Here is a 14,265-nt window from a genome sequence, read left to right on the forward strand (position 1 = left end):
AGACTTCCCTCTTAAACCTGCGGTTGCTAAAGATTGGCTTATTCTATAAGTCCTTGCCTTCAAACTGAAATAAACTTTGGTGTGCTTGAAGAAAGTTAGAAAGGACGGAAATCCCTCATTCTTCAGTTTTTTTTTAATTAAAGCAAATATTTTAGTTTGTGACATTTTTAGTAGAATTGGTCTGATATTCAATAAGTTTAATAAATATTTAATATACATCTAATAAGGTGACTCTTTGGAATAAGGTGACAGAATTCACAGTTCTGTCATTGTTCTCCTAATATATTGCCTTGCCTGGAGAGGGGAAAAAACTGCCAACAATTCCTTTTGTTTACCCTTGTCTTCCTCTTTGAACCCTAGGTTCATTTTTAACTGGCCTAGAAGTAAATATTCTTTCAATAATGAAATAAAGTAAAAGAAAATAACCAAAATCCACTCATTGATAATATTTGATTTATTTAAAGTCCTTAACTGGAAATGATAAAAAAAAAAAAAAGTTAAAAGGAGGGGGGAGGGGAAACATGCTCCATGGCTTATATTTTCATAAAAAAAAACACCAAAAGAATCAAAACATTTTTTTTTTTCAATTACAATCACATTTATTATAAAATTAAGATTTTTTTTTTTATTTTCTTTAAAATGGTGTGTCATTTTAAAACCGTTTATTTTAAAGCACTTTCAAGCTGTCAAGAAGAAAGTATAAACCGTGCAAATAAATTAAGAATATTGTAAAGGCAAACGGGGGAAGGGTGGGGGGAGAAGGAAGGGAACCGAAAAGAGGAAGGGGAGTAACCCGCCTGGCTATGCTGAAACATCCTGTAAAAACTGAAGAAAGTGCATTAACACTGGATGAACGTGCTAACAAAGGTAAGGTAGAATTAAGCCACCTCAAAACCTCAAATTCAGGAAGGTGGCGACTGGTCTGATGAAAGCAGCCTCGGGAGCACCTCCCACTTCAGAATAGTCTTCGACGCGCGGGGCTCGAACAACGATAATAGTCCTAGAGTTCTGGAACCCACGGAGGGGGGGGGATGGGATTGGGGGTGGGGGGGGAGAACTCTGAGATTAAATAAACCAAGTCATCCATGTAGCCAAGAGATTTCCTGATGCTGAAGAAGGAGACTCCTTAGTAACAGCTTGTGAGAAGGGGGGAGTGGGGGGGCAGTTGAAATAACTGTAACATGCCTTAAAAGGCTGCGTGACCTGTACAGTTCTGTATCCGATCCGGATCCCATTGGAAATGCAGGAGAGAGATCCTTTCCCTCTTCCCACTTGCCATCTGTGCTCTGTCCCTTTATACAAGGGGGATCTGTCACCCGTGGCTGGGTCCCTGGGGTCAATGGGCCTGCGGGGGAGGGGAGGGGAGGGGGCGAGTTCAGCAGGGCGTGAAACAAATGCCCTTTCCCCTAAGTCTCAAAACGGAGGCAAGTTCTGCCTCTCTCTGCGCCGCATCCTTCAAAGGGGTCGGGCTCCTAATCTCACGTCAACCCTCCGCCCCCGTCTGTTTACTTGTTTACCGGGGAGAGTCACACGCAGGCCAGTAAGTCCGGCCTCAACTTCGACCTACTGAATCCATCTCGGGGCTGGGGGGGGGAAGGAAACCCCCTCCCCACCCTCAACGCGAGAGGCTTTCCAGGAGCCAACCCAGGCGCGGTGGGTGGAAAGCGGCGCGCGGGCTGCCTTGGGTCGAGCTTCGCCTTTTTTCTTTTGAAAATCACCCCCCCCACCCAATTTTGGCGAGATTGCTTCGAAGAGGAAAAGGCGGGGAAAGGCAACCAACGATGAGTTTCAAAATGGAAGCCTCGCTTGCTTCTTTCTGTGGTCAAGGGTGGTGGTGTCTATACAGGGCTTGTCTAAGGAGGGCTGGACCGGTCAAGCCGAAGCCGGAGAAATGGGACGCCCTGGCGGCCGAGCAATTATCCGAGCCGCCCCGAGAATAAAGGGACAGTAGTCCTTTCGCTTTATGTCGTGTGGTTCGTTTGCCTTTCCGTTTTCCCTCGCACGGATCGCGGGCTGGCTGGGGGGCGGGCGGAGGGAAGCGGGTGGTCAGTTTGAGCAGAGGTTTGGGGAGAGAGACCCAGACAAGGGAGGGAGGGAGGGAGGATTCCGCTCGCTTGACCCTCCAGACCCCCCCGCCCGGCTAAGAGGTGTTCAGCACCGGTCTGGAATACACACCTTGGTAGTAGGAGGGCTCCAGGGCCGAGGGCTCAATGGCTCCCCGCCCGCCCATGGAAGCGCTGCTGAGGGGCAACCCGCCAGGCAGGCCGCCCCCGTAGGAGGAATATTGCAGCGCTTGCTCGTAGGCTTTGAAGTCCAGCTTGTGCTGCTGTTCAGAGGAGGACATGAGGTTGTTGATGGAGAAGGGGTGGTTGAAAGAATAGTGGGGGTCGCCCTTGAGGTGCAGCTGCGGCTCGTGGGGTCCCAGCGCGTGGCCCGGGTGACTCAAGGAGGCCAAGGGGACCGAGGCTGCCACTGCAGCCGCCGCGACCACGGAGGGCTTCAGCTCGGCTCCGTTCCCGTTCTGGTCCAGGGCTTGCGGGCTGTCGGCGCCGTGGCTGGACGGGGCGGCCTCCAGCTGCCCTCCTTTGGCTTGGCCTCGGTGCAAGGGAGAGCTGGCCCCGCCGGGGTCTTTCCTTCCCTCGCCTCCGCCCGATCCGCCCTTGGGCCCGGGTTGCTTGTCGCACTTGAAGCGCTTCTGGCGCCGGAGGTAGCAGCCGTTCTCGAACATGTTGCCCGAGTCCGGGTGCAGCGTCCAGTAAGAGCCTTTGCCCGGCTTGTCCGGCGAGCGGGCGACCTTGACGAAGCAGTCGTTGAAGGAGAGCGAGTGCCGGATCGAATTCTGCCAGCGCTGCTGGTTCTGGCGGTAGTAAGGGAAGAGGTCCATGATCCACTGGTAGATCTCGCTCAGCGTCAGCATCTTGCTGGGCGCCTGCTGGATGGCCATGGTGATGAGCGAGATGTAGGAGTAGGGCGGCTTGGCGTGCGGGTAGCTGCGCTTGAAGCTCTTGGCGTCGCGGCCGCGGCTCAGGTTGGAGGAGGCGTACCCCATGGGGCTCATGCAGGGTCCCATGGCCCCGTAGGCGCCCAGTCCGTTCAGCGAAGCCTGCGGGCCGCCCATGGCGTTCATGCCGCCGGGACTCAGCGCCGACCCCATGGCTGACATACCGTTCATGCTGGCTCCGGTTCCACCGGGGCTCAAGCCGGGCCCCAGGCTCGGGTTGGCATAGGACATGTTGAAGGAGCCCGAGGTCATGTTGCCGCTGGTGGTCATGGCGTTCATGCTCATGTAGCTGTTCATGGAATTCATGGAGCCCAGGCCGGAATTCATGTTGCTCACTGGCACCGTCGAATAGCCCTGCGGAGGGAGCGCACACAGGTTAAAACCGGCTCTTCCGACCCTTCCGCCCTGCCGCGCCATACGGCCCCGCGTTCCCACCAGGGGACGTTCCCCTACTTGGCCCCAGAATTTCCCCTTGCAGAATGCATTTCCCCTGCAGCCGGCCTTCCCGGCTCATCCTTGCATTGCAAGGAGAAGAGGGGAGCGGATGCAGTCTTCTGAAGCCCCAGATTCCGCAGAAAGGGAATCCTTGAGTCCAGCTTTGGCCCCAAGCTTTCCAAATGGAGACTAGTCCCCGCACGATGTCAGTTGCTAAAGAAATCGGGAGTAGTGGCAGAAAACATACACGCGTGTTATTCACCATACCAAACGGCTTGCATCCGAAATATACATGCCAATATAATAATAATAATAATGACAATGATATAAACAGTTCGGCTGCATTGGCTGCGTTGATTTGGGAGCAAATATATAAACATATATTTATGCAGCACCGGTGGGTGGCTTCACAGGCATCCACAAGCCCCGGTTGCCTTTTTCAGAAAGGAAGTTTTGTCCAGGGCCAAATTTGGAGAGATGGGGTCTTGTTTGCCCCTTGCACAAATCGCGGGGCTGTGATTTTAAAGAGGGGTTCTGATTAAGCGCAGGGTTAAAGATCTGGAGAAGATCAGATCAAAACCTCAGGGCGGGAGCAGACTGGAAACGAGAAAGCTGCAAGGCCCAAATCTTCACCTGCCTTTTTGGCCAAAACAGCAACTCTCCCAGAATCTAGTTTCCAAATGGGGGGGGGGGGGGCAACCTCCAAACCTGTTTCCCACCTATGTTTGACTTCATGGAAGGCCCACCCAGTTTGTAGTGGTTGTTCTTTTTACAAAATCTAAGGCAGTGAATGCAAACCAAGGCTTCCCCTGAGCAGCTCAGAACTGCGTTGGAAGAAGAGCGAGGCAGATCCACTTCACACCGAGGCGGCCCACTCTGACAGCCCCCACTCACTCCACAGACCCTGGGAAAGGGAAACGGTGGAGGGCAAGCGCCCTATAAACCACAAAAGCCCGATCTTCCCAGCTCCTCGCCGTCCCAGAGGGCGCCCAAGAGAAGCCGAGGCCTTCATACCCGCGACGGGCCCCGAAACCAAGAAAGCGAGGTCTCCCCTTTTTCTCAGCCCCGCGTCCCCTCTCCCCACTTCGCTTTGCTGGCTCTAGCTTCTGCTTCGGCGGGGGGCGTGTGGGAAACAACCTGGGCGACAGTGTTGGGAGCCGCTTTTCTCCCAGGGCCTTGGCTGGTTCCTGCTAAACCGGGAAACTTTCCCTGGGAGGAAGAATGGTAAATTCGGGGCAGAGGACCGGGGATGTCCAAAATCAAACAAATGATCCTGAAATGTTCCTCTCTTTGCCTTGCAGCCTAGAAGTGTTGACTAAGTGATAAAAGGCAGTCGAAATGCCACCGCTTTTCGCGGTTTAAATCAAAGATCCTGCCGTAAGGCGCTTTAACCAGGCTAAGGAATAATCCTTGCAAAGGCTGAAGCTTTTCCCTAAAAAAATCGAATGCCTAAACCATTGATTTACTTTATCGACTCATTGAAAACTATACGGGAAAGATTACGCCTTATAAACTCCTCTATATTGCCTATATTTGAACTATATTCTGTGGACGATATTGCCCCCACACTGTTATGATTATACTTTTGTATTAGCGGAAATATGTCAAGGAATGGTGATATTTGAATGATAGGCTATGCCCATAATAGTGCTTGCCAGTGTGGGGAGGGGAAGGTGCCTGCTATTTTCAAATTCTAGGAACCCAATCCAGCCTAGAAAATCAGTACTGTCTACTGCCTACAATTGCGGAGGGGGGGGGGGAGAATCTCTTCATATAAGCATATGCATAGTTTCTTCCGCGCGTTTTGAACTAAATACGGAAGTAATAGGAATGTGCCAAATTCCTTTCAGTCTCAAAAATACTTCCGTATAAAGTAGAATTTAAGTTTACGGAGAGCTGGCAAATTCTCGTTCGCCGATCCAAGACCCCACATTCGCCTAGGACGGTCGTTTTATTTTCTCTCCCACCCCACCGGCCAGGCGGGAAGACGCAACCAACGATTCTCAATCTCTTTCTGAGCCCCCTTTGACCTCTGGCATTAAATTAGAAGCTCCTCTACAAAAGGGGCGATGCCAAATGCGGCCAGCCCCCCCCCCCTTTTTTTTAACCACTGGCCATGTTTGCCGCGCAGCAAACCCGGATCACAATTCCGGTAAAGGCGCGCAAAGCAATCCCGTTCCTCCACGCGCTTCGGGTCTCATCTCGTCGCTTTCTTTTTCACTTTTATATGGCTACGTTTCCTGGGTTGCCGCTTTTTAATTTTACGTCCAAGCCTTTATTCACGAAAAGGCTCCATTTATTCCCCCCACTCCCAGTTAGGGGTCCACAGATTTCTGCACCCTTCTTCTTCCTTCGCCCGCTTTTGATCCTTTCTTTCAGTCCTTTTGGAGCATATTGTAAAATAAGGAGCGTGGGCATGAATGGACAATGAAAAGTTAGGCTCCTGGTTACGGAGTCGGATCGCATTCTCGGCAGCGCCACCCGCCGGGCTCCGGGAGAATTAATTTCTGATTTATTTTTAATCTTTACCACCCCCTAATCCCCCCAACCCCCAACTCCGTGAAAGAAGCGTGCGGCAAAGTACACACACCAATGCCTCTTCTGCCTAGTTGCAGAACAATACTGGCAAAGGTGAGGCGTGGGAAGGGGACCAACAAAACGTGAAACTGCTGCCCAAGGGGGAGGAGGGGGGGCTCGCGATGATTGTTCCCTCCCGGCACGTAGACAAATCGAGGCCCTTCATGGAGGGACTCTGGCGCGGTTGGGAGGACCTGGAATTGAGAACTCTGCCGCGTTTCGACGCCTAATCCGAGGAGGTGATCAATAACGTCTTCCACCCCCACCCCCATGGGCTCGATTGCCACTGATCTCCCCACCAACCCCGCATTTCCGCCGCCCCCTCCGTTGCCCCGTGGGACGATCGGAAATTTATGTTGATTCCTTCCCGGGCTTTGCAGCCAGCTGTAACGCTGGAGAAAGCAGGTTTAGGCGCCGTCAGGAACTGGCGATTCCCGGGAGTGGAAAGAACCTCTTCTTGGCTGAAGCCCTCCGGACCAGTTCTCGGATTCCCCACCCCACCCTCGACCGCCCACCCACCCACCCACCCACCCAGGATCCGCTCACCTCCTGAGTCTCGGCGTAGTAACTGTTCCACTCGCTTGCGTCGTGCCCTTCCATTTTCACAGTCCCTAACATCCTGGAGTCAACGTGCGCGGTGTAACCATTCAGTCCCCTCTTGGCGAGCGAAAGGGAGGTCAGAAAACGGAGCCCCCCCGAGTCTAGCAGGAAGCCGGCCCCCGGGGAGGGCTCAGTCAAGCAGGGACGTTGGGTGGCGGCGAGCCACTCGAGAAAGTGAGGAAGTGCCGGCTGGGATGTGAGCGGAGTTGAGCTGAGGTGGATCTTACGTTGCACCAGCCGCCGCCGCCGCCGCTGCCGCCAAAGCAGCGCCCACCTCCTTCTCCTCCTCCTCTTCCTCCTCCTCCTCCTCCTCCTCTCCCCATTTGTCCGTCGCACAAAGACGTTCGCACCTACCAAGCCGCAGATGCACCTGCAAAGCAGGCAGTTCCACTCGGCTTGCAACTCCCCTGGGGCGTCTCTTTATTTGCAAAGCGGTGTAATTGGTTTATGCGGGACGGCGGGGGGAGGTGGAAGAGAAAGACAGCGATCGCCTCGGAGGTAAAAAAAAAAAAGAATCGGGGCGGGAGAGAGAGCGGTGTGTGGAGGGAGGGGGGGGGGAGAGAAACAAACCCAGAGAAAAGGAGGGGGAGGCAGGAAGGAAAGGAGGAGGGCAAGCCTTTGGATTTAACTCTCTCTCCCCCCACCCCGCCCGCCCGCTGCCGCTGATGAGGGCGGGGGCAATTCCAGGGAAAGGCGGCACTCCTGTCTGTGTTCAAAGAGCAGACCGAGAAGGGCAGGCGCACGACCCAGCCGTAGGAGCTGTCCTGTCGGCTCGGACCCTTCTTTCCAGAAGGGGAGCAGGGCGGGTGGCTGCAATTAAAACCAAGCCAAGAGCCCTGAACGATTTCTCGTGTAGAATTTTAGAGGCGCAGATGGCTGTGGCTGTTAGGCTGCCGTCCTTTTAAGCAAAAGCTGTTAATCTTTCTCGGTCGCGCTTGAACTTTGGAGGCGGCGGCGGCGGTAGGGACAGCAGCAACAGTAGCAAGCTGGGTGCCAAGCATTGATTCCCCCCCCGCCGTCCCAATGATGGAATAAAAGCAGCCCAAGTCGAAGTCAGTAAAATAAAGCGCCCCTCCTTGCAACGGGGAGAATCCAGACACTAAAATGCAACCTTTCATGGATCGTGGTCCTACCTTATAGCTCTCCTCCCTCTTTCTCCCCGCCGTACCCGCAGAAATATAATAAAATAGTATTTGTTCCATGTGACAGGGAAAATCTGCCTTGGAGGAAAGTTTCAGCATCCCCCCCCACCCCGCTCTCCGCTTGGGCATTATATTCTCCCTTTCGGGCAGAAGCACCGGGTGAATACATGAGTTACTGCTGTGACGTTCAGCCAGTCCAGGCCCGGCGCATTGAGGTTTGAACGGTGGATCCCTTGGCCTGAAAGCTCCGCTTGGCAAAAGGCCCAGGTGACTCATTCCGACCATTTTCATGGCTTTCTTCCCCTGAGCTCAACCTCCCGCTCCAGCCCCGCGCCTTCCTTGCCTGGAAATCGTCACCTTAGGAACCGCCTGGGCGAGTCAATAACAGGTGATTGCCACGGGAGATTTGGTGACTGAGCCAGAAATGGCTGTGGGGCACAAATCTTCGGCTGTCCTCCTGCCATTGCTTTAGACTGGGTGGCGATTTTCTCTTGCACGTTTACTCCACCTGTCTAACGTTGTTCTGCAAGGGCATCTCTATGATCTCCTGGAATCAGGTGATCCATGGCATCCCACAGAGTCCTCTATGGAGGCCTCCCAACATCAAAGAATTACGAAAATGTGCAGTCTTACTTGCTCTTCCTAAGGGTTGGTGGCAAGTAAGTAAGTTGGGGAATAATTTCATGGGAAGAAATTAAAACAAGCAACTCAGGAGAACTTTTTTCCCAATGTCCCATGATTTAAAAGGGGGTCTTTAAAGATCTTGATTTTTTTTGTGGGTTGAATTCAAGCTTAAGTATATTCTCCTTAATAATTTCCCATTGACTTCAGTAGAATAAAATAATTTAACCGGGATCCAAAGCCAGACTATTCACAGTAGAGTACTATCAAGTGGACAGGTCCTTGGAATATCAACTTTTATTTTCATTTCTGAACTGCCCATCTATCTCATTGACAAACCAGTTTCCTCAGAATTAAGGAGTAAGTGTGCATTAGATGCTGCACAGAAGATGATGGTTTATCAAGTCAACCCACTCCTTGTCCTTTATACCTTTAAACGCCCCACCTAATGGCAGTCCTAATCAACATGCTACAGCGTAAGCCACTTGGAGAAAATAAGGTTCACTGGACAGAACTCCAGGTATGGATTGGTCCCAGTAGAGCCCATTGGCGCAAGGGATGTGGGTGAAGTTGCCAGTTAATTTCCAGAGGCTTAAAATTGGCTGGAAGACAAACATTTAATGTTGCCAGGGTTGAGTGGATGCTATTCTTCCAACCTGCGTCCTTTTCACCAGAGTCCATACTGTGTGTTTGTGCTTACGAAAGAGGTGAGAGTTCTGGGCATTCCCTAATGTGAGCATTTTTTCCAAGGGAGGCCAAGGAAAAGATGCCATGGGACCAGTATGGAGCAGGATCTCTCCGAGATGGGGCAGACAGGCAGCACGACCACAGCACTAGGAAAATACATTCTCCTTGTGTGGAAGATGCTTTCCGGGTCAGTTCGAATGCAGGCGCAACAATTGGAAACGGGATCACCTCTTAGGAGAATGTTCCCTGGCGGTGTTAAAGAATTTGATTCCAGAACACTATTTCCGGTTTGCTTGGGATGGAAAACCTAGCTGTTTGTTTCTTTTGCATTCCTGAGATTTCCTCTAATTCTCCATCAAGCTAAGATTTGTCCTTATTGATTCACACTGAAATGTAGTTCTATTAATAAACATAGACGAAACCAAAGCAAACGTTTTTTTTCAGACAGTGACATCCATATTTTAAAAATACGTTTTAACGTGCTAACAAAAAGCTCCTTCTTTTGTTCCCTGCTGCCAACCTCCTTCTTAAATCTGGCAATAGAATGAAGTTAAATCCTTGATTCAAGCGAAAGTCTCAAATCAGCAGGAAAGAATAAGACAGAAAAGTATGCTATTTAAAAAAAAAAAAAGCTAAACACATTCTTCCATAGGTACCTTGTTTTTACACTTTGGAATAAAATGCTTCGGAAACAAGTTTGCCATGGAAGAACTTTTATACTGTAGCCAATAACTATCATTTATAATATAGGGAGAGAACTCTGTGATCCTAAATGCATCCTCTGGCATAACATATGTTTAAATTAATAGGCATTATTACAAATACTGTAAGGCTACAGTAATTAAGATTTGTATGCCTAATGAAGTCCATTGGAATGTTAACGCTCACATTATGGTAACAAATGTGATAGAAACCAGCAACATTTTAAAAATCTCAGTCGGATGTGATCCAGAGCAATCCCATGAATTTAAATTTGAATGCTTTGCAATCCTTTGGATATCAGCCAATATTAGGACTTGGTATCTAATCTAAACTTGGATATTCATAAGATACTTGCAGAATTCTTAGGGCCTTAATTTAACGAGGGACCTGCCGGATGGGGATGGGAACGAAGGTGTATAGTGTGAACTACAGATACAGATCCCTCTCCCCATTAATTCAGCAAAACCGTGTCATCCGCTCAAAATATAATCAGGGATGACGATGAGGACGACCGTCGTGAATAAGAGTAAAAAGCTATTGGGATCATGAAGGTTTTTGATATTGGGCCAAAGGGTAAGAAATCGCAGCAAACTAAAAACACCAGACGGCAAGAAATGGACTGACAATTTGAGCAATGAAACAGGACAACTCTGGTTAATGCCACCTGCCTTTTCCTAAAGATTTTAACCTTCCGCGTTAAGCTTGGCATCTCCAGGGCACCGCGGTCCTCGCCATTTGGGAAAGGGGGAAAAATTCTGAGCCGGGGGAGATGAACCTCAGCCCCCGGGGGCAGCCGGTGGAAGAAAAGAAAGGAGACAAGGCCGGCGGGCAGCCGCTCTGCTTCTGCAAACGCGCAGCGCCTCCTGTTGTTCGGCTGTGGCGCCAAGCGCGCACGCAAGGGCAACGGGGCGAGCGAGAGACGGTGCCTTTTTCGCCTTTCCGACGGCTGGCTCTGAAGAACGGCCCAGCCTGGCCAAGTGGCCCTTTGGTCATTGATTTCCTTGGGCCAGGGAAAGGATGTAGCTCTCGGATGTGGTGTTCCCACCTGGATGAGGGAGGGGGCATTCATTCCGAGCTTCTGGCCACGGGTGGACCGATTGGCGGGCCTCTGATGCCCCTTGTCACACATTTTAAACGAGCCCGCGAAGGAAGACGAACAGCCAGATGCGGGCTTGCTAGTGCTGGGGGTGTGTGCGTGTGGCAGAGCAGGAAAAGGCAGGCTCAGCGCTTCCCGAAGAGTGGGCGTGCTCCTGTGGGGTGGTGCCGGGGGCTCTCGAGAGCCGGCGTGGTCTCCCCACCTCCATCCACAGCTCTCGGGGGTGAGGCTCCTCCTTTACCTACCCTTTCCTGCAGAGGATAATTTAACAGTTGCGGGTGGGACCGTGGCGGGGAGGGCTGTGTGCCCGAGAGAACTCCAGGAGAATCCGGAGGTTGTTGGGTGTTTTTTTTTTTTAAGGAAAAGGGAAGGCAGGAAGAGCCCCTCGACAGCAAATGCGAAGGAAAAGCATGCTTTGGAGCCGAAGCAAATGAATAAAACACGAGACAAGGTTGCCTCGCTCAAGTGATGCGGTCCTGGCTGGAAGAAGTCGATTTAGCTCTCCCGAGGCCAGAAATGCATGCAACCCCACTGTCTTGGGCCAAGCAGCGCCACTCAGCCGTCTTCGCCGGGATCCAGAACTTAAAAACTTCCCCACTGCTATAAAAGTACCCGGCGCGGGACTGGTTGCTCGACTCGGTCAGCTGGTGGGGGCGGGTGGGGGGGAGAAACCCGACCCGAACATTGTCAGAGGGATCTCACCGGCAGTCTCCCAGCCAAGCACTACTTACCTCAAAACAGCTAAGCGGAGCTGGCTTGCTTAAGGCTTGGCTAGGCGATTCAGGGCAGCCCAGGACTGTAGGTTTGAGCGAGAAGTCGAAAAAGTCCCCTTGAAAGAGGAGGGGGAGGCAAACAAGGGCAGGGTTGGAGCCAAGAAAAACCACCTAGATGTGTCCGCGGGGTGTTCCGGGAATCCTGCGCCTTCGCTTTTTGCGCGACTGAAGCGCTGCTTTTGGGACAAGTCTTGAACTTGATCCACCCCTTGGGATCTCTTTTCTCGCTCTTGCCAGAAAAGCGCCCCCTCTTGCCTCCGGGGCTCTTAAGAGCCCAATTCAGCCCCCTCTTTTTAGTTGCTCTGTAATGTTGGGAAGCGGCGGCTGAGAGAACAGGAGGACACGGGACTCCCGCACTTTGCTAAACGCGCCGTTCAATCAACCCTTTTACTTGAACGAGGAATGGAAAACCGGACCTTTGGCACAGCAAATGTATTCGGAAAGAAGGAGAACCCCTACTAAACCTAGTGGAAGTATCGTCAAAGGAAAAGCACGAGAGAATGTGAATGATCTACTAGATTTCCAGTGTTATTTTTAGATTGGAAAGACACACGGAAGGGAAGGAAGGAAGGAAGGAAGGAAGGAGATAATTTACATTCCAAATATTTCAGTTTGCCCTGGACCTGGTTTTGAACATTGTAAAGCTGCCTTCACGCTATCCTGGTGCCCAGGTGTATTCAAATCCAGCTGTTCCAGATGACTGGGTGGGAGGGTAGCTTTACTCTTCCGAAAAACAGGAGGGGTTCAGCCCTTTCTCTGCCTTTTGGGAGAAGGGGATGGTAAAGGAGTGCAGCGGTAGCTACACCTATAAGTGTTGGTAGGTAGGTATATGGTAGGAGAGGAGTGTAGTTAACCTTGCTAATGGAGTTCTGGGATTTTGCGTCTAATGGAGTTCTGGGATTTTGAGCCTTGTGAAACAGACGAGTCCCCCAACGGGGCAGCCTCGCTTCTGTCCTTCTCAGTTGCCTAAAAGGGCAATCAGTTGGCGCAGATAGCAGTAGATGCCTAGAGGGGTCGGTTTGCCCCCGTTCTCTCCAAATATTCCTTGACTCAGAGAGCAAGGCAACTCTTGAAACTCATGAAGTGAACCTTCCCGCCCTCTGCATTTTTATTTAGAGAAAGGGAATCTGGACAGGACCAGAGGTTTTGCCAACATTGAGATTATAGGCAATTTAAGGACAGAATCGCTGTGCCCCGGGCTAATTAAATTGCGGTTTGGAGGTTTACTTGGCTGAGAAAGAGGGCTGGGGATGAACTGCTCTTGAGCAATTGCTGCAATCTTATTCGGAAACTGTCAGTTGGTCTCAGTAAAATCTCCGCCCAGCTCATCACTTCCAGTAGCCGTTTCCTTAATTAGCAATAGCACATTCACCTGCAAGCATATTCAGATGTAACCAAATACCAGTTCAATTATCTGAAAAGGCAAATTTCAAGAGCCTAGTGTGGTTTAATTCGGGTCTTATCACAAAGCATTTCTGGTCTCCCCCACATTGTCCCAGTTATCTGTCCCAGTTTATTGCCACTGGCAACTGTTTATCATTTTTCGATTCTGAGGCTCCAACATTATTTTCCTTCCATTCTGGACTTGGTTTATTCTCCTCCCCCACATTAAATCCCAATTGCAACCCAATCAAAATCCCACCTCTTTTCATAGCTGGAGATGTTGCTCGCTACAGTATGGAGTCATTCATTCAGTTGAGAAGAATTGTTCACGATAAACGTAATAAAGTATAGATGGAACAGATTTCCCAACAATATTCTTATGCGCTATATACACCCAATACACACAAGAAATGACGTGTGGTCTAAGGGGTCAGGTGACAGAAGATGAAAATTGCTGCTCATTTTTGAGTTCCGTTTACTTTTCAGGACCGAGGCAATAAAACTGCTTGATCTTTCCATCAGACTTCTCCAGGTTTCTCCAGGTGAATTTCGAAGGCCTTCTGAGATTTTGGAAGCAAATTCCACGTTGATACCGTTCATGTGTTTTGCAAATGCACAGCCTCACCTAACGAGTTTGCACTGAGGCAAGTCCAGTCTGGTGGGCTTCAAGCCCCAAGATACTTGCAGGATAGCTTCAGGATAGCAGCTTAAATCAATATTGCTGAGAACGGATAAAATCGGGATGCAGTCCCAGGGAAGCGTCTCACTTATTAAGGAAAAGCTGCTTTTAACGAAAGTTGCTTTCCTTCAATTTTTTTATTAGCTGTCTTCCCTGTCAAATTATGAATAGCAGGCGTGTACACTGAAGAAATAGTAACAACGATAGACTACATTCGCTATTTTTAAATTCCTATTGGTCAGAAGGTATGGCCAAAAATCTGCTCAAATGCTGTGGACCTGTTCTAAATGATTCGCTTGGTTAGGATTTACTAGCGCTCTCAGACAATGTGAATGATGCCCAAATGAGGGTTTTCAACCTTGACCAACACTTAAGATATGTGGACTTCAACTCCCAGAATTCCCCAGCCAGCATGCTGGCTGAGGAATTCTGGAAGTTGAAGTCTACACATCTTGAAGTTATTGGTCTAGTTACCTATATCTTCCTCTAAGGATGCCTTCGTTTATTGAATAAACTTTATTCTGATAACCCTAAAAGGCAGCTTAGGGGAGGGGTTCATTCACTCTTGG

At 50.5% G+C, this 14,265-nt stretch overlaps 1 protein-coding gene and 1 long non-coding RNA gene across 3 annotated transcripts; one reads left to right on the forward strand and one right to left on the reverse strand.

Moving 5' to 3' along the window:
- Positions 1 to 436: 436 nt before the first annotated feature.
- Positions 437 to 6,969, reverse strand: FOXA1 (forkhead box A1). Its single transcript, XM_026664477.2, has 2 exons — positions 6,560 to 6,969; positions 437 to 3,355 (listed from the first exon to the last, which is right to left on the reverse strand). Exons 1-2 carry the CDS (start codon positions 6,629 to 6,631, stop codon positions 2,141 to 2,143), a joined length of 1,287 nt encoding a protein of 428 aa, XP_026520262.1. The 5' UTR covers positions 6,632 to 6,969; the 3' UTR covers positions 437 to 2,140.
- LOC113410067 (uncharacterized) lies at positions 5,987 to 9,494 on the forward strand. Of its 2 annotated transcripts, none has more exons than XR_015746778.1 (3): positions 5,987 to 6,067; positions 7,823 to 8,022; positions 9,127 to 9,494. It is a non-coding gene; the product is annotated as an uncharacterized LOC113410067 (long non-coding RNA). The 2 variants fall into 2 exon arrangements; XR_015746779.1 differs by lacking the exon at positions 5,987 to 6,067 and adding an exon at positions 6,979 to 7,111.
- Positions 9,495 to 14,265: the final 4,771 nt, after the last annotated feature.

This window comes from Notechis scutatus, chromosome 1 (assembly GCF_049901735.1).
Source record: "Notechis scutatus isolate UNSWTSFEM ecotype Mainland chromosome 1, rNotScu1.2, whole genome shotgun sequence".
Lineage (NCBI taxonomy): Eukaryota > Metazoa > Chordata > Lepidosauria > Squamata > Elapidae > Notechis > Notechis scutatus.